The sequence below is a fragment of the Physcomitrium patens genome, chromosome 15 (assembly GCF_059467195.1).
Source record: "Physcomitrium patens ecotype Gransden chromosome 15, ASM5946719v1, whole genome shotgun sequence".
Classification (NCBI taxonomy): Eukaryota; Viridiplantae; Streptophyta; class Bryopsida; order Funariales; family Funariaceae; genus Physcomitrium; species Physcomitrium patens.
The window spans coordinates 17,072,877-17,098,439 of NC_143424.1; the positions used below are offsets into that span (position 1 = coordinate 17,072,877).

Consider the following 25,563-nt stretch of genomic DNA (forward strand, 5'->3'; position numbering starts at 1 on the left):
GCCAATCCATTAATTTAGGTACTATTGAAACACCACAGGTTATTAAGGTATACACTGATATTATGGATATCAAGTTGAAAAATTGAAAAGAATTCTTCTTAGTCATAAATCTACTTTTGCTTAGTTGCATGCAGACTTAAAAAGTATTCCTGCCAAGGTTTATAAGTATTGGATTACTTTGGAGGAGGATGCTATATCGTTTCATTAAAGACAACACCATCTTAATTCAAAATATTTTCTTATGATAATAGAGGAATTGGACAAATTTTTAAATGTGGATTTTATTTATCAAGTCCCGTATAGTGAATGAGTTTTATCAATTGTAATGGTGCCAAAGAAGAATAGGAAAATCAAAATTTGTCAAGATTTTTATAAATTAAATACAGTTATTAAGAAGGATTATTTTCTTTTATCTTTTATGGATAGTATCTTGGACGTAATAGCAAGATATGAATGCTATTCCTTCTCAAATGGATTTTTGGATTACAATCAAGTTAAAATTATAGAAAAAGATCAATTAAAGACTACTTTTACTTTTGATTGGGGCACATTTGCTTATAAAGTGATGCCATTTGAGTTATGTAATGCCCTTGCCACTTTTTGAAGAGATGATGTAATCATTTTAAGATTATTTATAATTATTAATGGAGATATTTTTAGATAATTTTTACACATTTAGTACTAAGATCGAACATTTAGAATGTCTTGATAAAAGTTTGGATTATTGTGGTCATTATGAGATCTCTGTAAATTTGAAAAAATGTCAATTTGGAATACCGTTTGGTAAGTTATTCAGACACATTGTCTCATTAGTTGGTATTGCTATCGACTCATATAAAGTTATTAGTATATCGACTTTATCAAAGCTAGAGACAATATCCAGCGTTAATGGTTTTGGCTGCCATATTAGTTATTATTGATGATTTATTCATTCATTTGCAATTACATGTTAGCCTTTAATTAATCTCTTAAAGAAACTATCATTGGATGGGTCTAGTCCAATTTGAACTAAAGACTATACAATTATTTTTGAGGAATTGAAATGAAAATTGGTGTTTGTACTAGTATTGGTTATACCTTATTGGACGAAATTATTTCATGTTTATATTGATGCATCCAATGTTGCTATTGGATCGGTATTGAATCAAAAAAATGATAATGATTTTGATCATTTAATATATTTTACTAGTCGTCAATTGATTGCAACCAAACAAAATTATACTACTACAGAATAGAAAGCCTTGGAAATGATTTACTTTGTCCAAAAATTTCAGCATTATCTGCTTGGTTATCCATTTGTATTTCATGTCGATTATGATGCTCTAAAGTATATGATTAATAAACCTCAATTAAGTGGATGAATTGCTCAATGATTATTACTACTTCAAAAATTTAATTTTACTATTAATGTTCGACCAGGTGAGAAACATGTCAATGTGGATCACTTATCTCAATTTTTCAATATGTTGAGAAATAAATCTATCCATGATGTACTTTCTAACGTGCAGTTATTTGCTGTCAACATGATTATATACAAATATAGTGAATTGATTCAGTGTTTCATATTTCAGATATTTTCAACTCTATATAGTAAGAAATTAAAGAAATACTTGATTTTAAAAAGTACATCAAATACAATAATTGGTGATGCCTTATATAAACAAGGACAGGATAGAATTTTATGCCAATGTATCTATCAAAGTGAAGTATGTATTATATTGGAAGAATGCCATTTCGATAATTATGGAGGACATTTTGCCGGTGATAATATTGCTCATAAAGCTCTAATGGCTGGATATTGGTGACCAACCATGTTTATGGATGCACACCAATATATCCGATGTTATGATCCTTGTCAACAAATTGGTCGACCTACTATAACTTCTACTATGCCATTGGTTGTCACGGATACAAAATACAAACTTGAAATCTAACAAGAAGTTCAAGAAGAAGTGGCAGAACTAGATTAAACAGATGAGTACAAGAACAACACCAGAAAGGTGAGCTAAAACTCCAAGAGATGTGTTGTCGAGACTGAAGAACTCTTCAGCCTTGATCCCTATATATACTCCTACTTAGGAAGCTTCTCGAGCTACTTTTATTAACTAGGAAGCTTCTAGAAGGTTCCAAAGGCTTCCTTTTTAGAAGGTTCTAGAAACTTCTCGAGCTACTTCTATTAACTAGGAAGCTTCTAGAAAGTTCCAGAGACTTCCTTTCTAGAAGCTTCTAGAAACTTCTCTTCTAGAAGGTTTCAGAGACTTCCTTTCTAGAAGCTTCTAGAAACTTCTCTCTAAAAGGTTCCAGAGGCTTCTCTTCTAATAGGTTCCAGAGGCTTCTCTTCTAGAAGATTCCAGAGGCTTGTTTTCTAAAAGGTTCTACAAACTTCTCTCTAGAAAGTTCTAAGGAATATGTCCCTAACATCACTCCCTCCTTTAGCTTCGAGGTCTCTGAGAAGCAATGTTGTTGATCAGTACCAACGCAAGAAAATGAAGATCTGTCGCATAACTTCTGCTATGAACTCCAACTATTGTTCACGAGGCAAGTGGTTCATCGACCCTTGAAGCCAACGGTAGTGGCCCAAGCCTTCGACTTCTGACCAAGCATGAACTTCCGTGTCTTCATTGTGAAATTGTCCTGCAAACACGCCTTCTAGTTGACCATCGTAAGCAGGCTCGATCTCAAATACGATCACTAGTGATCGATTACTCGGTATCCTCCGTCGTCGTCGTGGTACATGTAGTTCTTTATCTCGGGGTCGCCTTCGTGAGCTACTCGGTTGCGATACTCTGACTGGCATAATATCTATCTCTTGGCTATCTATATCAAAAGACTAAACTACGATCTATCTTGGAGAAAATAACTACATCAACTATGAATTTTGCTGGTGCTCTCCCCTTTTCTTATATTGTTAGGAGAACAAGCTTCAGAAAGAAGCTATCATCAAATTGATTTAGGTTTATCGGAATGTCGTTGATGAAACTCCTGTACCTTTTGTGGCGCATTTGCAAGATTTTCAGCTGGCTCCCACGTTCGCTCATTAATGTCATAGCCGCACCAATGAACAAGATATTCTAACTTTTCCTACCTTCGCCGTAAATCCAATACCTTTTCAACCTCGTATTCTTCGTGGTTCTCGATTTCAATACTAGGTGGCGGACATTGCACTCTTCCAGGAAAAGATGACTCTCGATAAGGCTCCAACAAAGAAACATGAAAGACTGGATGTACCTTCATAGAAGCCGGTAACTCCAACCGGTATGCCACTGGATTAATTTGCTTCTCGATGATAAATGGTCCCAATCTTTGATAGTCCAACTTATCACATGGTCGCTTGGTCTTGATATTTCGTCGAAGAAGCCAGGCTTTGTCTTCAACTTTGAAAGTAGGTGCTGGATTCCAAAATCTATCTGCAGACGTCTTATAGGTTTCTTGAGCGGATTGTTATTGAAGCTTCAACATAGTTTGAAGCTCTGATAGTTGCTTCGCAAATCCTTCAGCTGCTGGATTGTTATTTGTTGACGGACTCAATAAATCAAGCTTCGGATGATACCCATAGTTGGAAAAGAATGGTGTTTGTTGAGTCGACACATGGAGGGTGTTGTTATATGCAAACTCGGCTAGCGGTAGATATGCAGTCCAATCGTCTTGCTGATAGTTGATGCTGCATCGTAAGTACTGCTCTAAGACTTGGTTCACCCGTTCCGTTTGGCCATCAATTTGAGGATGAAAAGCTGAAGAAAGCTTGATATCCACCTTCAATATCCCAAAGAGAGAGCTCCAAAACTTTGACATGAACTAGGTACCTCGATCTGATATGATATCATCTGGTAGTCCATGATATCGATACACATTATCGAGAAAGAGTCTTGTTGTGACTTCACTGGACAATGTCTCCTTACGAGGAACAAAGTGTGCCATCTTCGTAAGCCGATCTACCACGACAAAGATGCTGTCAAATGAGTTTGATGATGGCAAGTCCGTGATGAAGTCCATAAAAATTGAAGACCATGGTCGACGTGGAATTGGCAATGGCTGTAGAAGTCCATAAGGGCGATGCCGAGGATTCTTAGATTTTGAACAGATGTCGTAGGAGAGGACAAAATCTTTCACATCCTTCCACATTTGGGACCACCAAAAATCTCGAGAAATAAGCTCCAAGGTCTTGTTGAATCCAAAATGTCCCGCAGTTGGAAAATCATGGCGAGATTGAAGAACTCGGAGTCATGCTAGTCCTTTTGGAATGTACAATCACTCTTCAAAGTATAAAAGATCTCCCTCCACCTTGAACTTTTTGTCATTGGTACGTTGCTTGATATCAATGGCTATTGAATCTTTAATGGTCATAGCACGTACCTGGTTTAGGAAGTCAGCATCAAATGATACAATAGTAGCACAAAGTTGAAATCTCTCTGGCTTCAATAACATTGTACATTGTTGAACAAACGCTGCTTCTCCAGCCTTTTGTGCAAGATACAATCTCCTTGATAAAGCATCGGATAGTCCTTGCTGCCTTCCAAGTCGATAAGTGATAACAAAATCGAATCTAGATAGCGACATATTCCAATGAGCTTGACGCCGATTTAAAACTCGAGCCATCATGAAATACTCCAAATTCTTGTGATCCGTATATACGGTTACTGGATGTGCAGCTCCTTCAAGAAAGTGACGCCATTCTTCGAAAGAATCCACTATAGCAAGAAGTTCCTTATCGTGGATCTCATAATTGATTTCAGCAGCAGAGAACTTCCAAGAATAGAATGCAACTGGATGGAGCTTCTTATCTTCACTCATTTGTGAAAGCACAGCTCTCAAAGCAAAATCTGAAGCATAAGTTTCTAAATAAAAGGCCTTTGTAAAGTCTAGATGTACCAAAATTGGAGCTGTAGTAAATGTTGTCTTCAAATCTTGAAGCGCCATCTCCGCCAAAGGTCTCCATTTCAACTTATCCTTGCATGTTAATCGAGTGAGAGGAGCAGCAACTTAAGAATAATTCTTGGTGAAGATCCGATAGAAGTTAGCAAAACCAAGAAAGCATTGTACGTCTCTAACCGTCTTCGGAACCTCCCAAGACATGATTGCTTCTACTTTCTTGGGATCCATCTTCAAACCTTCTGTAGTCGCAATGAACCCCAAAAATTCCATCTCCGTCTGGTGAAATAAACACTTTTCTAATTTGGCATATAGTCCTCGCTTGCGTAGTTTCTCCAAGACCAAACCAACAGGCTCTTCATGCTCTTCTTCGTTTTTAGAGAATATTAGAATATTGTCCAAGTAGATGACAACAAAATCGTCAAGGTGTTCTCGAAAGATGTCATTCATCATATGTTGGAAAACCGCTGGAGCATTGGTAAGACCAAAAGGCATGACATTATATTCGAAATGACCATACCTTGTACGGAATGCTGTCTTCCATTCATCTCCTTCCTTGATTCGTACGAGATTATAAGCTCCCCTTAAATCAATTTTTGTAAAGATCTTCACACGTCCAAGTTGTTCTAAGAGACTAGAAATCAAGGGTAATGGGTAACGATTTTTCTTTTTTACCTTGTTGAGGCCTCGAAAGTCCACACACATCCATAATGATCCATCTTTCTTCTTCACAAATAAGATGGGTGCTCCATCTGATGATTTTGAATGACGAATGAAGTTCTTGGCTAGATTCTCGTCGATGTACTTTCGCAACTCTGCCAACTCTGTTTGCGATAGATTGTAGATTGGACCAAAAGGTGGTTGTGCTCCTTCTTGCAAGTCTATGGCACAATCATATGGTCGGTGTTCCGGTAGTATGTCGGCGTTCTTCTTTTGAAACACGTCTTCAAAATCCTTATATTGCTCCGGTATACTTGCTATTGAGATCTTCTCCTCGGTAGTTGGAGCCGCATAAATGACAAATGGAGTGCCTTCCTTAGATGATCTTATAAACGCTCTTGCTCCAATGAATAAGGATTTCTTTTTTCGAGGTTTTTTACTAGGTTTTTTCTTGGGTGGTTTTGTGGGAAAAGTCATCTTCCGCAACATCCAATCTATCAATGGATTGTATTTTTCCAACCAAGAAAGACCAAGAATAATAGGATTTGATGGGGTTCTAATAATATTAAAAATAATATGATTACTATGGTCTTTAAACGTTACTTCTATAGGTTTTGATTCATAGGTGATGCTACCAGACAATAAAGGTCGCCCATCTATGACCTCAACATGAACAGGTTTTGATTTTTGTACTAAAGGGATCTTATGACGCTTTACAAATTCTTCGTCTAAAAAACAAGCAGATGCTCCTGAGTCTAGTAGTGCTAAGGTTCTCAGTTTTTGAGGGCCGATAAACAGAGGGATTGTAAAACAAAGTGCAGGTTGGGCAGAAAGAAAGGAACCTGATTGTTGTTGGGATATTTCATTGTCCAGCCGCACGGTTCCTACTATGGCTGGGCATCCTCGTTTTCCTGAACAAATACTCCCCTAGTCTTGACTATGCCTCGATTTTGCTTTTTGGGGCAGTTTTTGACTTTGTGGCCTTCTCCACCGCAATACAAGCATAAATTTTCCTCCATACGTCGCTTTATTTCTTCTATAGTAAGAGATTTGATACGTACCACATTAATTTGCATGTCTTCCACCTCTGAATGCGAATTCACACCGCTTGCCGACATAGTTGGAGCATGGCGAATTGTATGTTGTCTTGAGCGTTCGTCTTGGCGACGTTGGAATAGGCGATTATCGCACTTCACAGCTTGGCTAATGGCTTCATTGAGCGTTCGTGGATCAGGAAGAGTTAACAGCAAATCCTTCACATCATCTCTTAAACTCCAATAGAATTGACTCATCAACGCTTCTTCATCCCAATTGATGTCGCATACTAATTACCTGAAATCCGAAGCATAGACTGATGTAGAACGCATCCCTTGTCGTAGCGACCGGATCTTTGTTGTAGCCCATCGAACCTTATCGTGTTCACCAAATGCTTCCGCAAATGCTTCCAAAAAGGTTTCGAAGTTGTTTAATATGGATGATCGTTTCTCAAACAAAGGAGCAAACAAAGATAGAGCTTGTCCCGTAAGTAAGGTTCCAACAAGTCCAACACGTGACTCCTCCGTTGGATATCGTTCGGGCTGTAAAACTATTATCAACCTGATTTGATTGATGAATCCTCGAAACTTGGAACGTGTTCCATCAAACTTATCTGGAAGGCTAACTCGAGGCTCTTTATATTGTAGAACTAGTGGTTCTTGTCGAACTTGAGATAAAGTTGTTTCTTCAAGTGCCGAAATTTGAGGCTGGTGTAGTTTAGATCATGCTATCCCAGATACTCCATCATTATGAGGTCTTGCCACCACTCCTTCAATCTCTGCAGTTCTTTGTGATAACATAGCGAGGGCATTCATAATAGCATCTAACTTAGACTCCGAACTTTCTGTCATACTAATGTCTTGACCTCCGGCCATTCTAAAAGAAGGACAAAAATGACCCTATAAGAGGCAGTATTGGTTTATAGGAGGGTAATCCACAACCTATAAAATGCCTTAAGAATTTCAAGAAGAGGGGTAATCCACTCTTTCCAAGAAGAATAAGACTCCAATATTGTAACAGAAGAAGTATCAGTTTAGAGGAGGGTAATCCGCAACCTCTAAAAAATGCTAGTATATCTTCAAGTAGAGGGGTAATCCACACTCTACTAAGAAAGAACTAGCTCTGATATCTCAAGTTAGTGTAGTCTCGACAAATTGTCACGGACACAAAATACAGACTTAAAATCTAACAAGAAGTTCAAGAAGAAGTGGCAGAACTAAATTAAACAAATGAGTACAAGAACAACACCAGAAAGAATAGCTAGAACTCCAAAAGATGTGTTGTCGAGACTGAAGAACTCTTCAGCCTCGATCCCTATATATACTCCTACTTAGGAAGCTTCTTGAGCTACTTCTATTAACTAGGAAGCTTCTAGAAGGTTCCAGAGGCTTTCTTTCTAGAAGGTTTTAGAAACTTCTCGAGCTACTTCTATTAACTAGGAAGCTTCTAGAAAGTTCCAGGGGATTCCTTTCTAGAAGCTTCTAGAAACTTCTCTTCTGGAAGGTTCCAGAGACTTCCTTTCTAGAAGCTTCTAGAAACTTCTCTCTAAAAGGTTCCAGAGGCTTCTCTTCTAGAAGGTTCCAGAGGCTTGTTTTCTAGAAGGTTCTAGAAACTTCTCTCTAGATAGTTCTAATGAATATGTCCCTAACAAAAGATGGGAGATTTTGATTTGCTACTGAACCACGATGTAATCTGTAAAACTTGCAATTAGTTGTTAATTTTATTTGAATGAGACAAAAAAGGTCTAACAACTAGAGCAACATTCCAATAGTGGTAACTATTGACATCATTAAATGTAGCCGGCACTCTCCATAATATTTACTATAGATTGTAGTAAATACTATAGCTACAATATTTAGAGTCTAGTGGAAAAGTATTGTTTATCCTCTCATCTTTCTCTTCTTGTATACGACACACATCCACATCAATAGATTTTTATGTGTGAAGCTCTCTCTTCTTAAAAACCCTCTTATATGTATGACTTACTACTACTCTTGTGTGTGTATTACTTACTATTATTCTTGTGCCTTTCTAAACATTCTCAATACGTTATCAGCATGACCCTCTTCTATACACTATCATAATTTTTTTTGCTCTAGACTTGACTTTTCAAACCTGTTGTTATTCTTACACAATGTCACCTTCATGATCTTGCTACTCTTCTTGATGGCCCCTCACACATTAGCTGCTTGCTTAGAGTACTTATTCCATTCTCTGCCCTGCTTGCTTAGAATACTTTATCTAGCCCAACTTCATCTCAACTTGCTCTCCACTGCACTCCACACCTGTGGCTAAGTTGTCGTCGAGCTGCCAAACTACTGCCAAACTCGCCACTATTGCCATTGACGTTGTTGCCCTATCGTCATTGCAGTTGCCATTGCCGCCTACCCTATCGCCGCCTTATCGCTGCTGATGCTACCACTCGTCGTTGCTACTCACCCTACCGTCCTACAACTGTTGTCTATCGCTACCTGTTGTCGTCATCCTACTGCTGTTCTATTGCTTTAATCTACAACCTTGTTAAATAAAATAAAATAAAATAAATATATATATATATATATATATATATATATTTTTTTTTTTTTCAAATTCAAGTTTATCAATTTATTTGACTTTATATTTTAAGGTACGTTTTACTCAACTTTTCTACTTGATCTTGTATTTTCTTTACAGATTTATTTATAATCAGTGCTTCAACATCTTCAAGTGCTTCTACTATGGTTCCCACTATTATCAATGCATCCCAACATTTTCAAGCTCTTTTATTTCCACCATTGATTGTGGATGGAAACAATTATCTATTATGGACAAAAATGGCATTAATACGTCTCCGCCCTTCTTCTCTTAAAATTGTTTCACAACACGAATTCATTTGGGGTCGTATTCCAAATGTATTTCACTTACAAGTATTTGGTTGTCATGCTTGGATTTCAGTACCAGAACTTCAATGACATACCATTGGAGCTCATCGACAAGAAGGCATATATGTTGGTTTTGATTCACCAAGCATTATTTGTATTGTTGATCCATCAACTGGCACATTATTATGTGCACGTTTGTAAAATTATTGTTTTGAAGAAAATATATTTCCATCTCTTCAAGGAAGGATATCCAATCAACAAAGAAATAAAGTACTCATATTTGAAGCACCAAAAACGTTTATAATAAATTCCAATCCTATGACATCTTTGGCAAAAATTGAAGTTGCTAAGATTTTACATCTAAAATGGATCGCAGATAAAATACCTGATGGCTTCAATGATGCACCTAGAATTACAAGAGTTCCTATTAATGAGGCTTAGAATGCACTTGCTCAGATTGCCATGCCATTGACTACAATACCTCAAGTTATAACAACAACAGTTAAAGAACTTGTTGACCAGATAAGCAACCACATAAGAAGAAAGCTATAAAATTGACTTATCTTGGTATTATTTCTCAAGAAATTGCCACTCATCCTATGGGACTACCAATTCATGATGATATATCCATACATAATATACCTTCAATTCCTATGAAAAACAATCTTGGAATTGGAAGGAATAAGAACAAGTTGAGTGAAGAATTATCTATTCTGTATTGTGCTATAGATGATATTTGGAACAAATCATCTATTACAGTAGATGAATCATTTGCATATATGATTATAGAAGCCTTTTTTTGGGAGGAAGATGATCTTGAACCTCAAACCATCAAGGAGGCGATGCATTGCTCTAATTCATCAAAATAAAAAAAATTGCTATTGAGGAGGAATATGCGTCTTTGCATAAGAGAAAAGTCTTTGGTCCAATTGTAGATACTCTTACATCTCGCCATGTGGAACATAAGATGGTATTAATATGCAAGCGAGATGCTCGAGGTCAAATAATCCGCTATAAAGCTCGTCTTGTTGCTCAAAGATTTACTCAACGATTTGGCATTGATTATGAATTCACATATTCTCAAGTCATGGATTCAATTATATTTCAATATATTATTGGAATGACAGTTCATGCTACCCTTGAGATGCATCTAATGGATATAGTAACTGCATATCTATATGATTCTCTTAATACAAATATTTATATGAAAGTTCCACCTATTCAAGAAAAGAAGTCTAAAAGCTACAAATACTTAGCATCAACAAGGATTGTAGTCTAAGAGAAGTGTGGAGAAAGATATCTCTTACTTCCAACACCCTTTACTTCTAGGTGGAGTTTACATCCCAAGTACATAGACTTCATCTAGAGTCACTTTCATTCTTCCATTCTAGATATAGATCTAAATTCATCTTAACCTAGCCGCCACCTTAAAAATCTAGCCATCGCCATAATAACTTCTTTTAATCCTTTGGTGCCTTTTGACTAATAGCAACTTACTATGATTAATCTTCATATGGTGGTAACTAAGTAAGAACTTGCTGATCTTCAACACTCCCACTTTCTCTAATTTTCAAAAGGCTTTTAATTCTATTCTCTGAATCAAGTCATGATATCTATCCTTCACTAATGCCTTTATAAGCACATCAGCAAGCATGCCATTTGTAGCACAATACTTCATACTTATTATTCCATCTTCAAACTTTTCTAGTATGAAATGATGTTGAACATCAATGTACTTGGTCCTTGAGTGGTGTTTTGGATTCTTAGCAAATGCAAGACATCCTTGATTATAACACATAATTAGAGTTGCTTCTAATTACACTAGATCAATTTCTTCTAAGAGTTGCTTTATCCAACATGCCTCCATTGCACAATGACTTGCTGCCATGTACTCTATCTCCATAGTTGATCTTGTACTGGTAGATTATTTCTTGTAATTCTATGAAATGGCTCCCACTCTAATGAAGAAGACAGATCCTATTGTAGATCTTCTATCATTTATATCTCCAATCTAATCTGTATCATAATAACCTTGCAAATCAATGTTCTTACCACCAAAGCATAATTTGAAGTCCTTTGTACCTTTTAAGTACCTCAATATCTTCTTTAACATTATCCAATGCATTGGTCTAGCCTTAGATATGTATTGGCTTACAACACTTACTACATATGCAAGATCCACTCTTGTGGCCACTATTGCATATATGAATGAGCATACTACTGTCTTGTATAGAACACTTTGCATCTCACTTTCAACTTGTATAAACTTCTCATCCATGAGCTTCATCAACTTCAAATTTACTTCCAAAGGTGTTCAAATGGGCTTGCATTCCTCCATGTTAAATCATTTCAACAATTCTTTAATGTATTTGATTTGGCTCATTGTAATGGTCTTGTTACCATGATCTCTTACAAATTCTACTTCCAAGTAGTAGTGCAACTCTTCCAAAACACTCATCTCATATACCTTCTCCAATTTGGCCTTCATCTATTCCATCATTTCCATATTGTTAGCGAAGATGATCAAATCATCAATATAAAGGATTACAATTAGCAAGAACTATCTAGATTGCATCACAAACAATGAATGATGAGCCTCATTCCTCACAAACCCTTCATTGACAAAAAAGGTGTCAATTCGTTGTTACTATGTCCTTGGTAATTGTTTCAATCTATACAAAGATTTCTTCAATTTACATACAAGATGTTCTTTGTCTTGTTTTACAAATCCTTGAGATTGGTCCATGTAGATGTCTTCTTATAATTTTCCATTCAAAAAGGCCGTCTTCACATCCATTTGGTATATTTCCAAATCCATTGCTGCCCAATTGCTATATGAAAATGGTGGTGAATTTGGCAACGGGTCCATAAGTCTCATTGAAATCAATTCGAGAAACTTGTGAATATCCTTTGGCAATTAATCTTGCCTTATGCCTCACCACCACACCCATTGCATCTCTTTTAGTCCTAAATACCTACTTACAACCAACACTAGATCGATATATTGGAAGAGGTATCAATTCCCATATACCATTGTCCATAAGAGATTGGTACTCTCTTTCCATAGCCTTCTCCCACTTGATTGCATCTTTTTACTTCATAGCATCACACAAAGATAATGGATCAGCAAGAAGAACAACATTTGCATGTTCTTCACTTACTTGAGGGAAGATATAATCCTTCCACTATTTACCACATTGTCTTCTTTCTCTCAAATGATATCTCCTTTCACTTGTAGAAGAATATTCACCTTGTTGTACTCTATCAATCTTCTTATCTCTTAAACATTGTCATTTTTTGCTCAATGGTTTGTACTCTTCATCATTATCATCATTCCAATCTTTAACATCTTCATTTCTTTCATTGCTGGTCCTAGTAATTGTAGGAGCCTTTATCTTTTCAACCTTCTTTGGCTTTTCATCTTCATCATCTTCATTGTCTTCATCTTTTTGTTTTTTTGTTGAATTCAAAGATGTGTCCACAAACACACGATTATTCCCACTTGGACACATTTTGAAGTGCTCACAAGCAATCTTGTGCTCCAAAAACTCAACATCATGACTTTTGATGATCTTCTTGATTTCCAAGCATATTAGCCTATATGCCTTAGTACCTTCAAAATAACCAAGAAACACTCACTTTGTACCTTTTGCATCAAGTTTGGACCTCATACAATCTGGTGTTTTTACATATGCAATGCAACCAAAGGTCCTCATATGGAAAATGCAAGGTTGACTTCCATTCCAAGCTTCTTGTGGTGTCATTGATGCAAGATCACTTGTTGGACACCTATTTCTTGTAAACATTGCATTCACCACAACTTCTACCCAAAAATCATAGCCAAGGTTTTGAACATGAAGCATGCTCCTTGCTATCTCTACAATGGTTCGATTTTCCTTTTTAGCAACACCATTTTGTCGTGGAGTGTATGGAGTTGTGATTTATCTAGAAATTCCTTTATTCTTCAAATAAACATCAAATTGCTTAGACATATACTCACATCCATTGTCCATATGTAGTACCTTGATCTTGCATTCACTTTGTTTTTCAATAAGTGCTTTAAACTCCTTAAGCCTCCAAAAGCATTCACTTTTGGCTTTAAGAATATAGATCCAAATCTTTCTTGAATAATCATCAATGAAAGTGAAAAAATATCTTGATCCTCCAATACTTGTATTTTTCATAGGTCCACATACATCTGAATGGACAATCTCCAGCAACTTGGTAGCACATGCTCCTACACTCCTTGGAAATGAGGCCCTTTGTTGTTTGCCTTGTATGCATCCTTCACATGTAAGTTTTTTTATATTTTGGCTTGTATTGCTAAGATCTAAGCCACTTACCATAGTCTTGAGCTCTCTCATGCTCTTCACATTCAAATGGCCAAAGCGACAATGCAATATATTCAACTTCTCTTGGTTTGATGTAAACTCAGTAAATATGGCTACATCCACTCCATTCACCTTCTTACAAATGAGGTAGTACAAATTTCCCTCTTTCAAGCCTTTGAAGACCTTGTCTCTACTCAATGTTCTTACAAAACATCCATTTATATCAAATTAAACTTTAAAACATTCTATTACAAGTTTACTCACGGAAAGTAGGTTTTGCTTCATCTCAGGCATATGAAGGATGTTTTTGAATCTGATCCTATTGGTTTATCCATTCACAACCACCTTCACCATAATAGAGCCATTTTCAATGGCTTTGCATGTACCACTATCCACCAACACAATGTTTGATGTTGGAATAGCCTCATAAGTATCAAATAAACACTTATAAGGTATCATATCCTTGGAACAACATGAATTTCTAATCCATCTTAACATGGCAGCCATAGAGATTCCATTTGTTGCCATGAATGCATAATCTTATCCTCCAAACTCATCTTGCACACTATTTACATTCTCCTTCTCCATCTATTTGTCTTTGTAGCAATTTCGAGCAAAATGGCCTACTTTGCCACAAATGAAGCAAGATTTGACATTACCTCATTGATTTGGATAGTTACCCTTACCTTGACGTGAGTAGAGTGCTAAATCTTCACTTTGGGGCTTTTTTTTCTTTCTTCTTGATTACTTCATGGATAAGTCTTGCTGTCACATAATCCATTGTAAGCTCTTTTAGCTTGATCGACTCCAATACCACAATAAGGTAGTTGTAGGATTTGGGAAGGCTCATTAGCAAGGTCATGACAATATCACTTTCTTCTAAAAGCTTGTCAACAATTGCTAGTTGGTTTCCAAGAGCCTTTACCTTATTGACATGAGCCATGAGGTCTTCACCTTCTTCCATCTTGCAAGTGAAGAACTTTCTCTTTGTATAGATGATGTTGGATAAGTTTTGGCTCTCATAGATGTTACAAAGAGTCTTCTATGCTTTCGCTGGTCCTTTGCAAGAGATAATGTAGGAGAAGTTTGGTTCATCTACATTAGTTGCAATTAATCCAAAGCCTTCTTTTCACGATGTTTGAACTCCTTCTTCTCCTTCATATCAGCATCTTTGCTTAGATCCTCTTCACTTTCATCTACAATATCCCAAAGATCCAAAGATGCCAATAAAAGATCCATTTTTAACTTTCAATAGTAGAAATTGTCACCTCTAAACATCTCAATACCTCTCAATCCTTCACACTCACTTGAAGCCATATCTAAAGAAGAGTTGTATTAAAAAAGATTGTAAGAAGAAGTCCTAATGCTCTCAAAATCAGCAAGAAGGTTTTACTACCTTAGAATCACAGAATCCTTCTTTTTAAACAAATTAGTATTTTTACTCTCAAAAACACTCTCAACTTCACTTCTAAGACTTTGTACAAGTCTGATGACTTATCTAAGTATCTCAAATCTGATTTTCCACTCTAATATCTCTCTTATGCTTATAAATCTCCTCTATACACTATAAGAGGCCTTTTAAGCACAATCAACAACTTTAGGACATGAAATTATAAAGTTAGATCACCAAGGATCTATTTCAGCAATAGCACAATGCAAACTTTGCCTTTAGGTGAAAAAACAAAACACCAACACCAAAATGCTCTTAATCACAAGTAAGAACAAACCAAGATCTAAATTTAGATCTGAATCTGAAAGTTATATACTTCTAAAGCCTAACATTAGCAATAACAACTTGATCTACTCCAAACTTAGAAAACTTCTTCAAAGAACTTCAAAAAAAATACTTAAGCAAATGTGAGTAGACCCATAACCTATTGAAGAAAAGAAGTCTAAAAGCTACAAACACTTAGCATCAACAAGGATTGTAGTCTAAGAGAAGTGTGGAAAAAGATATCTCTTACTTCCAACACCGTTTACTTATAGGTGGATTTTACATCCCAAGTATATAGACTTCATCCAGAGTCACCTTCATCCTTTCATTCTAGATCTAAATCTAAATTCATCTTAATCTAGCTGCCACCTTAAAACCCTAGCTGCCGCCATAGTAACTTCTTTTAATCTTTTGGTGCTTTTTGACTATTAACAACTTACTATGATTAATCTTCATGTGGTAGTAACTAAGTTAGAACTTGCTAATCTTCAATACCACCTGACTTAGAAATAGGAACTCCAAATGGACCCGCTTCTAGATAATATCGTGGTATTAAATTATGTAAGGCCTTGTATGGTTTAAAAAAATGTGGACTCATGTGGTATCAACGTCTTCGAGATTATTTAATTACAAATAAGTTTGTAAGTGATCCATTAATCTCTTGTTTGTTTATCAAATGAGACAAAACTGGTTTTGTGATCATCAATGTATATGTTGATGATCTTAACCTAGTAGGCATTGCATGTGCATGTATTACAGCTACTAACCTACTTATACGCGAATTTGAGATGAAAATGCTAGAAAAAATAACTTTCTACATTGGTCTTCAGATTATGCATCTAACAGATGGTAGCATTTTTCTCTACCAACTAACGTATATTAGACAAATCTTGTGAAGATTTAATATGATTGATGCTTATCCATTGTCCATATCAATAGTTGGATGTGGTCGTGATGGTCATGATCCATACCGTCTATGTAAGGAGGAGGAGGAAATATTGGGAGATCAATATCCATACCTTGCAGCGGTTGGAGCACTTTTATATTAAGCTACATCTACAAGACCAGATATTGCATTTGCAATTAGTGTTCTTGGAAGACATAATGCACGTTCAATACTACGATATTGGAATGATATCAAACATTTATTATGTTATTTAAAAGGTACTGAAGACTAGGAATTATACTACACACAATTTGTAGATCCAAAATTGCTTACATATTGTGATACAGGATATAAATCTGATACTACAACAACTAAATCTCAAACATGATATGTATTTTTAAAACATGGAGCTACAATATCATAGAAATTAGTTAAATAAACAATAACTATAACTTCATCCAACCATGCAAAAATTATTGCCTTACATAAAGCATCTCGAGAATGTATTTGGTTGCGATCAATTGATAAATTCATTCAAACAACCTATAGATTTTTATATGATGATTCTCCAACTATCTTGCATAAAGATAATAATACTTGTATTACACAGATGCGAGTTGGTTTCATTAAAGGCAACAAGACAAAGCATATTGATTCAAAGTATTTTAGTTATATTCCTGACTTGATTACTGATCAAGCACTTATAATTAAGAAAATTGAATCTATAAATAACCTTGCTGATCTCTTCACCAAAGCTCTCTCATTGTGCAACCATAGTCAACTTATTTATAGCATTGGTATGCGGCGACTTATTTTTCTTGAATAAAAAAGTTAATGAGCTCTTTAAATAATTAAAAAAAATGATGTACTCTTTTTCCTTCATCTATGGTTTTATCCTTAAATACAATAAGATTTTCCTAGATAAGGTTTTAATGAGGCAACAATTGTTGATCTTATAAGATCACAGAAAAGTATAGATCATAATTCTATAAAAATTTTATATTATGTAAATATTATGAAGAGTGTTGAAATCATTAAATGTAATCGGCGCTCTCCATAATATTTATTGTAGACTATAGTAAATATTGTAGCTACAGTATTTAGAATCTAGTGGAGAAGTACTGTTTATCCTCTCCCCTTTCTCTTCTTGTGTACGAGACACAACTAGATCAATAGATTTTCATGTGTGAAGCTCTCTCTTCTTAGAAACCCTCTTGTGTGTATGACTTACTACTCTTGTGTGTGTGTATTACTTACTATTACTCTTGTGTCTTTCTAAACATTCTCAACAGTAACAAAGTAAAAAGGATGTGGCAGCAGGGATTGACGAGTCCAGCATGGGATACCTTGGGAACTACAGACGAGTAGAGGGAGACTGATGGAATAATAACCTGGACATGAAGAGGATCAAAGTCTTCGACTGACGCCCAAAGCAAACGTGGAAAACATAAAATTAAAAGAAATGCGACAAGGCAGGACAGACAAGTGATGGAAGGCACGGGTGGGTGGGTGACTGGATCGGTCACGAGGGGATGGAATCTTTGACTCCCCTAACAGAAACCAACCGAACAGCGCGTGCGGATGGATGAACAAATGGAAAGGATTGCAGAGGGGAACTGACCATTGCCACTTAAGAAAGGGCGTTGCAAGCCGCTCACACAACGCGAAGACCACGGGCGCGCCTGCGCGACTATACATTGTGCCGCTGGCCAACCCTACAGCATTGAACTGCGCTTCCATTGCACCGAGTACTCCACTGGTGTCCGAGGAGGCTCCCCTAATTCCTCTGGCCCTCTCTCTCTTTCTCACTCTCTCAAATTCCTCGCTAAGCTTTGTCCCCCCCCCCGCCGGCTCATGCTGTGCTCCCCTCCTCTCCTCCATGCGCCTGTCGCGTCTCCCCCTGCCTCCTCGTCTGCCTGATCGCTCATTCACCATGCCCCTCTTCATGTATGTTTGTCGTTCCCTGCGTCAGCATGGGTGCTCCTCCAAGTTCCCTCTCTCCCTTGGCCATCGTGCCGCTTCGTCTGCTGCCTCAGCTGGCTCCATCCGTTCAGGAGTGCCCTCTTTCCGGTCCACTCCTTCTCAGCCCCGGTTGTCGCCGGATTCCGCAGGTTCCAGATTGTTTCGCACTATAGTTTCTGCTTCCTACTCCGCTGACGAATGCCGAGCAGCAGTCGCTTCTGTTGGTCGATCTAGTCCTCGAGCTCTCTCCCCAACCATGGTTCCCACCACGACCACCGTGCCTGGCTCGAGGATGGCCTCTACCCAAGGTATCTTTGTGTTTTTTGAGCTCACTACATTTATTTTATTTTTTACTTTTTTAAATACACAATTTCACATTAACAAGTTGAAAGATTCGCTCTTTGAAAACTTAAATAAATGAGTTTGTTCTCAATTAGACTCCACTTCTGAAATTTCTAGTCACAAACCACTCCTTCGCATTGTCAATTCCCGTATTTTTGTGGAATATGTAAATAATTATTGATCGTTTGTCATTCGGAGTCATTTCTGTCACCCTGGGTGCACTATCTTGACAGTGCAATAAAATGATTATCTTCATCCCGATTGATATCGATAGTTTTTTCACAAATTTGCATTGGCTTCGATGACGCATGTTGAATGCGTCTAGCTGCCCATGAGGACTGACCAGTCGTCGTTTTCATTGCAGCTTCCGAGAATCCGTTCTCTAGTCTGATTACTGATTTGCCGAAACCTGATGGAGGCAGCTATGGAAAATTCTACAGCCTTGTGAAATTAAACGATCCGAGGGTTGGTAAGTCGCGGGACTAAGGACCTTTTCTACACTGCATTGATGGCGGGTGATGTTTGCTGGTTGGATTGCACGGACTCCTTCGACCTGATTAGGTGGGGTGGATTAGCTGGTCACCAGATTCTGTTGGAAAGCTTGAACGTTAGTTTCGGTGCAGGGAGGCCGAGTTAGACCTGCAGTAACATAGCTCTGGAATTGCATCCGTGTGTGATTCGCAACTTTGTGTAGCGATACTCTGCTGTGTCCTGTTCTGCTAGCCTTAGATTGTAGCTGTGTGCGCAGACTCGCTGCCCTATTCTATTAGGTACCTGCTGGAGGCTGCAATTCGAAACTGCGATAACTTCCAGGTCACCAAGGAGGACGTCGAGAAGATTGTGGATTGGGAGAAGACTGCACCCAAACAAGTCGAAATTCCCTTCAAGCCTGCACGAGTCATTCTACAGGTCTAGTTTTCAGTACTAAATATCTCTTGTTCTGACGGTCGGAGTTGAAGGCTCTGTTGATGCAGCCGGCTACTCCGTAGACATGTTTGGGACGTGTTTTGATTTCGCAAGTCCAAAGATAGTCATGTTCTCTTTCATCACGTGATGAGTTCGCTGCACCGCAGTGGAAGACAAAGGGAGAGTTGGCTGGAAGGGAAGTACCTTTGCAGGTCTTGTTGATGTACATTTAGCTGGTCAGTTCTACGAAACTGAAACTCGTCGTTGTTCTCAGGACTTCACCGGAGTACCAGCAGTAGTCGATCTAGCCGCGATGCGTGATGCGATCACGCGCTTGGGCGGCGATCCGGACAGGATCAATCCTTTGGTGTGTGCTGCCCTAACCCTTGCATCCTATCTTTGCGTTTAGTTTCACCTGTTCTTCCGTTCGAAAGCTGCGGCTTCAAGCTGTTCAACACCGTTGTAGAGACACCTGCGGAATGCCACGGCGGGCTTCAAAACCGCCGACTCACAACAAAGAAGTAACCTGTTTGGTTTGCTCTTGATTGGACCAGGTACCCGTGGATTTGGTCATTGACCACTCAGTGCAGGTTGATGTTGCTCGTTCTGCCAACGCCCTCCAGGCAAACATGGAGTTGGAGTTCAGTCGCAACAAGGAACGATTTGGTTTTCTGAAATGGGGAGCTACAGCTTTCAAGAACATGCTTGTGGTTCCACCAGGGTCCGGGATCGTGCACCAGGTTCGTATTTCATCTGTAATTTGCGAGAGGTGGTTAGCTTAGGAGGAGCTTGCAGGGGTGCAGTTGACGAATGGTTCGGGTTGTGCAGGTCAACCTGGAGTATCTGGCCCGAGTTGTGTTCAACAGTAACGGCATCCTCTATCCGGACACTCTTGTGGGAACAGATTCGCACACTACCATGATCGATGGGCTCGGCGTTGCGGGTTGGGGAGTGGGAGGAATCGAGGCCGAAGCCGCTATGCTTGGACAAGTAAGAGCGTCGTAGGCCACGGGATGGGGGTTTGCGAAGGGGAGTGCGTGAGTGGGGGTATGGGGCGGTTACTAGTGTTTGGGTCAATGCATCGCCAAAGCAGTCGCGATGCTGCAGTATTCAGGGATGATGTCGAGTGACTGACTGATGAATTGTGTGAGTGTGTGTGTTGCAGCCGATGAGTATGGTCTTGCCTGGTGTTGTGGGGTTCAAACTGAATGGCAAGCTACGGACTGGAGTGACAGCCACAGATCTAGTGTTGACTGTAACTCAAATTCTGAGGAAGTTTGGAGTGGTGGGGAAGTTTGTGGAGTTCTACGGTATGTAGAAGTGGTCGTCCTTGTAGCAGATTCTCTTTGCTCGCGGTTTTCCTGTTTACCTTCTGCTGCATTGTTTTATTTATTTATTTTATTCGAGTTCGTTTTTCCTTCCAGTATGTTGGTTTCTTGGGCGTGTTGAAGAGCGGGTTGGATGTTGGTTGCGAGTTTTGTGCACGGTATTGAAGGGTTTCGGTGCGTGTTCAGGAAAGGGGATGTCGGAGCTGACCCTGGCCGACAGGGCAACGATCGCGAATATGTCCCCGGAGTACGGTGCTACCATGGGTTTCTTTCCGGTCGATCGTGTGTCTCTGGATTATCTGAAGATGACAGGACGGGATGAGAAGAAGGTGAGGCAAGGCGCTGTTGGAGTCTGTTAGGAAGGTTCAAACCTTCTTGTCGAGTTGGGCCCGACGCCTTTAAGCTCTGAGCGGTGATCACGACTAGCGGGTCACACGTGTCTGGTGTTGTAGTGATTGGTTGTCAGTTTTTTTGGGTATCCGTTGCAAACGTTCCGTCCATTTTCTGCATCTGCCTGCAAGCGAGAGTTAACGAGGGCATTTTGGTTGATCAGGTCGAAGAGATTGAAGCTTATCTGCGGGCGAACAACTTGTTCATAGACCATGAGAAGGTTATTTCCGTCCACCGGGCACTATATTGCTCTCGGGACTGATATCCGCTACGTACATGACGTTGATCGTGGCTGAAAGCGGCTGCCAAGTGTTGCCGTTTGTTTTGGCTGCTAGCGTGTTGGTACCTTCTCAGCAGTTCGTTAGGAGGTGCGCTTCATATGTTTTGCCAGTCACAGCTTCGAGTGGGTTAGGTTGTTTGATATTGACTGCCCGAGTGTTTGACCTGTCACAATGCAGCCGCGAAAGGATAACACTTATTCAGCCTACTTGGAGTTGGATCTGGACACAGTGGAGCCATGCATCTCTGGCCCGAAAAGGTGCGTAGTAGCCGTCGAGGTCTAAAGATTTGAGTATGTCCGAGGCCGATGCCGTGAGACCGCACGACGTTCTTTTGTAGTTCAACTGTGGCCGGTTGAAATAGCTGGACATGCACGTAATATGCTGGTGCTAGTCCCTGGAAGTTCAGCCTGTGCTTGATGGGAAGGCACTCTTTTTGCGGTGACGGTGGAAGCAATTGACTTGTTCGCGTTGTGGGTCGCAGGCCGCATGATCGGGTTGCGATCAAGGACATGAAGCAGGATTGGCAAAGTTGTTTGGATAACAAGGTCGGCTTCAAGGTAAGAAATTCATGCCGTTTGTGGTGTGGCTGGCCACGGTTTTTTTCGGGAACTTGCTTCTGTGATGTGCGAGCGGATATTGAATCCACGTGTCTTTTTTGTTGGGCTCCCAGGGGTTTGCCATTCCCAAAGATCAGCAGGAAAAGGTTGCGAAGTTCACATATGAAGGAAAGCCTGCGGAGTTGAGGCACGGCAGCGTAGTCATTGCCGCCATTACAAGTTGTACCAACACGTCGAATCCTAGCGTAATGCTCGGGGCTGGCCTAGTGGCAAAGAAAGCGACGGAACTTGGACTGGAGGTTAGTCTGCTGAGCACAATAAATGGAGTGTTTCCGTGTGGCGGTCTGCCTGGCATATCAAACGTTGTTGTCGATTTTGTACAACCATGAGACGGTTGGCATCTGCCGAAGTCGGGGGTCCAGTCAATGCAGATACTCTTGCAGTAGTTGTGGGTGGTTGCCGAGGTTGAATGTTGTATCTGTGGGGTGGATACAATGATTTGGGGGTGCGTGCCCTATGGTATACAAAAGCATGACGACGTTTGTGGATGCTCATTGCTGCGGCTCGTTTGCATCATTCTAAGGGGTTGCTTTTCGACAGGTCAAGCCGTGGGTCAAAACCAGCCTGGCACCAGGTTCAGGGGTCGTCACCAAGTACTTGGAGAAAAGGTGAGATTTGGGATGTCAGACCATGTAGTTCTTGGTCTGTTGCCCTTCTCACAGACCTCCATGGAGAGTCGTGGGAAACGATGCGTTCCTGTCAACACGTTCTCGGATGTTTGTTTGTTTACTCATATATTCTGTATCGTGGCAGTGGATTGAACAAGTATCTCGACAAGCAAGGGTTTAGTCTGGTCGGCTATGGTTGCACAACTTGCATCGGCAATTCAGGCGATGTTCACGAAGCCGTCGCTGAAGCAATCGCAGCAAATGGTGCGAGCGCTTTGGATAGTTTTCTATGCTGGCGTGGGTCTTTACGTGTTGTGCTTGAACTCTGAGACTGGAAGCGTCGTCGTCGCTCCCTTCACCAGACAGCCTCTTCGATGCTATATTGTAGCGGAATGCATACGTTAATTGGTCGGCGGGTTGTGTGAATACTAGTTGTTGCTGATCGGATGTAGTGCCGTGTGTCGTGCAGATATGGTTGCTGCAGCTGTGCTATCGGGCAACCGGAACTTTGAGGGACGTGTTCATCCGTTGACTCGTGCCAATTACCTTGCGTCGCCTCCTTTGGTGGTAGCGTACGCGTTTGCTGGAACGGTAAGATAGCATGAACTCTCTATTGTGGTCAAATGGCAGGGTGTCGATGGGGGATGGCTCGCGTTGCGTTGCTTGGCAGTCTGCGTAGAGAACGTTGAGGCTTAGGAGAGCACGCCGCTTCAATGTATCTGATTTGTGCTACTTGATGTTGCCAGGTGAACATAGACTTCGAGAAAGATCCCATCGGAGTAGGCAAGGATGGGAAGAACGTCTTCTTGAGAGACATTTGGCCTTCCAACCAGGAGGTTGCCGAGGTAAGCCTGGGGGGTTAAGCCGTGTGGTCTGCGTACCCTGGTATAGTGTGCCCGGGGTGGTTACTCGGGGCGTGTTCTCGCCCGGCCAACCCAGCATGGCAGCATGCTTAGCTCTGTGAAGATTGAGTCTTCGCGAGCAGAGTTACTTGCGTTCCGTGGACTGAAGGGTGATGGTTTGCGCAGGTGGTGGCAACCTCGGTCCTACCGGAGATGTTTCAGGAGACATACCAAACCATCACACAAGGCAACACAATGTGGAACGGCTTGGATGTCCCTGCGGGAGCGCAGTATGCGTGGGATCCGAACTCTACATATGTTCACGAGCCTCCGTTTTTCAAGACCATGTCCAAGGATCCCCCTGGTGGTATGAGCGTGAAGGATGCGTTCTGCCTGTTGAATTTCGGTGACAGTATCACCACCGACCACATCTCACCGGCAGGCAACATCAACAAAGACAGTCCTGCTGCGAAGTATCTGATGGATCGCGGAGTGGAGCGCAAGGATTTCAATTCGTACGGAAGCAGGCGCGGCAACGATGAAATCATGGTGAGAGGGACGTTTGCGAACATTCGGATCGTGAACAAATTCCTGAAAGGCGAAGTTGGGCCGAAGACCGTGCACGTGCCAACACAGGAGAAGATGTTCATTTACGACGCTGCCATGGTAAGGGGTTAGTTTTGGTTGCGTCATGTCCGTGAAGCGCTAAATTTATTCCGGCGTGTAGTGGGGGGATGAGACGATTAACGCGTCAGGTTTGATGTTGCAGAAATACAAGGAGGAGGGCCACGACACGATCATCTTGGCGGGGGCGGAGTACGGCAGCGGCAGTTCTCGGGACTGGGCTGCGAAGGGTCCGTATATGCAGGTAAGAGCTATATCGACGGCAATGCGTGATGCATAACCAGCGGGGGAGCGTAGTCGGAGTTGCATGTCTCGATCATGCTCTAAGATGTTCCGCGTCGATCGGGATGGGATACAACACAATCGCGCAGCAATGAGCGTGTGAGTGGGTGACAGAGGCTAACAGAGACATTAACTGTGTTGGTGCAGGGCGTCAAAGCGGTGATTGCGAAGAGTTTCGAGCGGATCCATCGCAGCAACCTGGTGGGCATGGGGCTGATTCCGCTGTGCTTCAAGGAGGGCGAGGACGCCGAGACGCTGGGTTTGACTGGGTTCGAGAGATACACTATAGAGATGCCACCGCTGAAGGACATCAAACCGGGCATGGACATCAGGGTGAAAACGGACAACAACAAGGAGTTTATGTGCGTGCTGCGATTCGATACGCAGGTGGAGCTGACGTACTTTTCGCACGGGGGAATTCTGCAATACGTGTTGCGCCAGCTGCTGAACAAGTGATCGGGTTTCTCCAGGGACTACAGGGTAGGATTACACTGATGACCGTAGGTGCGTAGGTTAGATAGGCAATAGGACCGGGATGCTTCGGCGGGAGATCCAACACAGACAGGACTTTGAAGCCCAGGATACACCTTGGATGTGCACGTGTCTAATGCACTCAGAGGATCGTTCTGTTCCTCATCCGACGACTCATCCAGGTGATTCATGAAGCATGATTCAATAACCCTCCTGTTAGCTCTGCACTTCTCTCCTGTATCTGTATCTGTACCTGTATCCTTTTTGTACATGTACGGAGGGTGGTGCATATGGGTCCTCTTTCCTGTAGATTGGCATCGCCTCCTTTCAATTTGGCCATCGATTCAGTGACCTGATGGATACAAACTAAGACAGAATCATGGTGGCTGGTTTTGAGACTTTAGGCCAGGATAGTGGTGAGCACCTTCTAGGCCAGACATAGCCAGTTGTTACATTGACCATGGTACCTGCCGGTCATAATATTTTTGTGACTCTTTCCCATCACATCGCTTTTGTCGATGCCAATATATGTGAACAAGACCTGGTTCAATCAT

General features: G+C 40.5%; 1 protein-coding gene and 1 pseudogene across 1 annotated transcript; one reads left to right on the forward strand and one right to left on the reverse strand.

Moving 5' to 3' along the window:
- The window catches only part of LOC112292133 (ferredoxin--NADP reductase, embryo isozyme, chloroplastic pseudogene), a 166,822-nt pseudogene extending 148,585 nt beyond the window's left edge, over positions 1-18,237 (reverse strand).
- On the forward strand, positions 18,036-25,563 carry LOC112292402 (putative aconitate hydratase, cytoplasmic). The gene is made up of 19 exons (XM_024540837.3): positions 18,036-18,626; positions 19,025-19,129; positions 19,409-19,569; positions 19,841-19,933; positions 20,121-20,306; positions 20,395-20,556; positions 20,732-20,876; positions 21,081-21,223; positions 21,448-21,504; positions 21,743-21,822; positions 22,047-22,122; positions 22,236-22,421; positions 22,723-22,790; positions 22,936-23,054; positions 23,260-23,381; positions 23,537-23,635; positions 23,819-24,298; positions 24,402-24,500; positions 24,686-25,563. The coding sequence occupies exons 1-19, from the start codon at positions 18,236-18,238 to the stop codon at positions 24,992-24,994; spliced, it is 3,081 nt and encodes a 1,026-aa protein (XP_024396605.3). The 5' UTR covers positions 18,036-18,235; the 3' UTR covers positions 24,995-25,563.

Excerpts from the sequence above, each read along its gene's own strand:
- LOC112292402 (XM_024540837.3), top strand. The coding sequence starts at position 18,236 with ATGCGCCTGTCGCGTCTCCCCCTGCCTCCTCGTCTGCCTGATCGCTCA. Across the intron at positions 20,557-20,731 it reads AAGCCGCTATGCTTGGACAA|CCGATGAGTATGGTCTTGCC; the intron begins GTAAGAGCGTCG and ends TGTGTGTTGCAG. Across the intron at positions 21,224-21,447 it reads CAGGACGGGATGAGAAGAAG|GTCGAAGAGATTGAAGCTTA; the intron begins GTGAGGCAAGGC and ends TTGGTTGATCAG.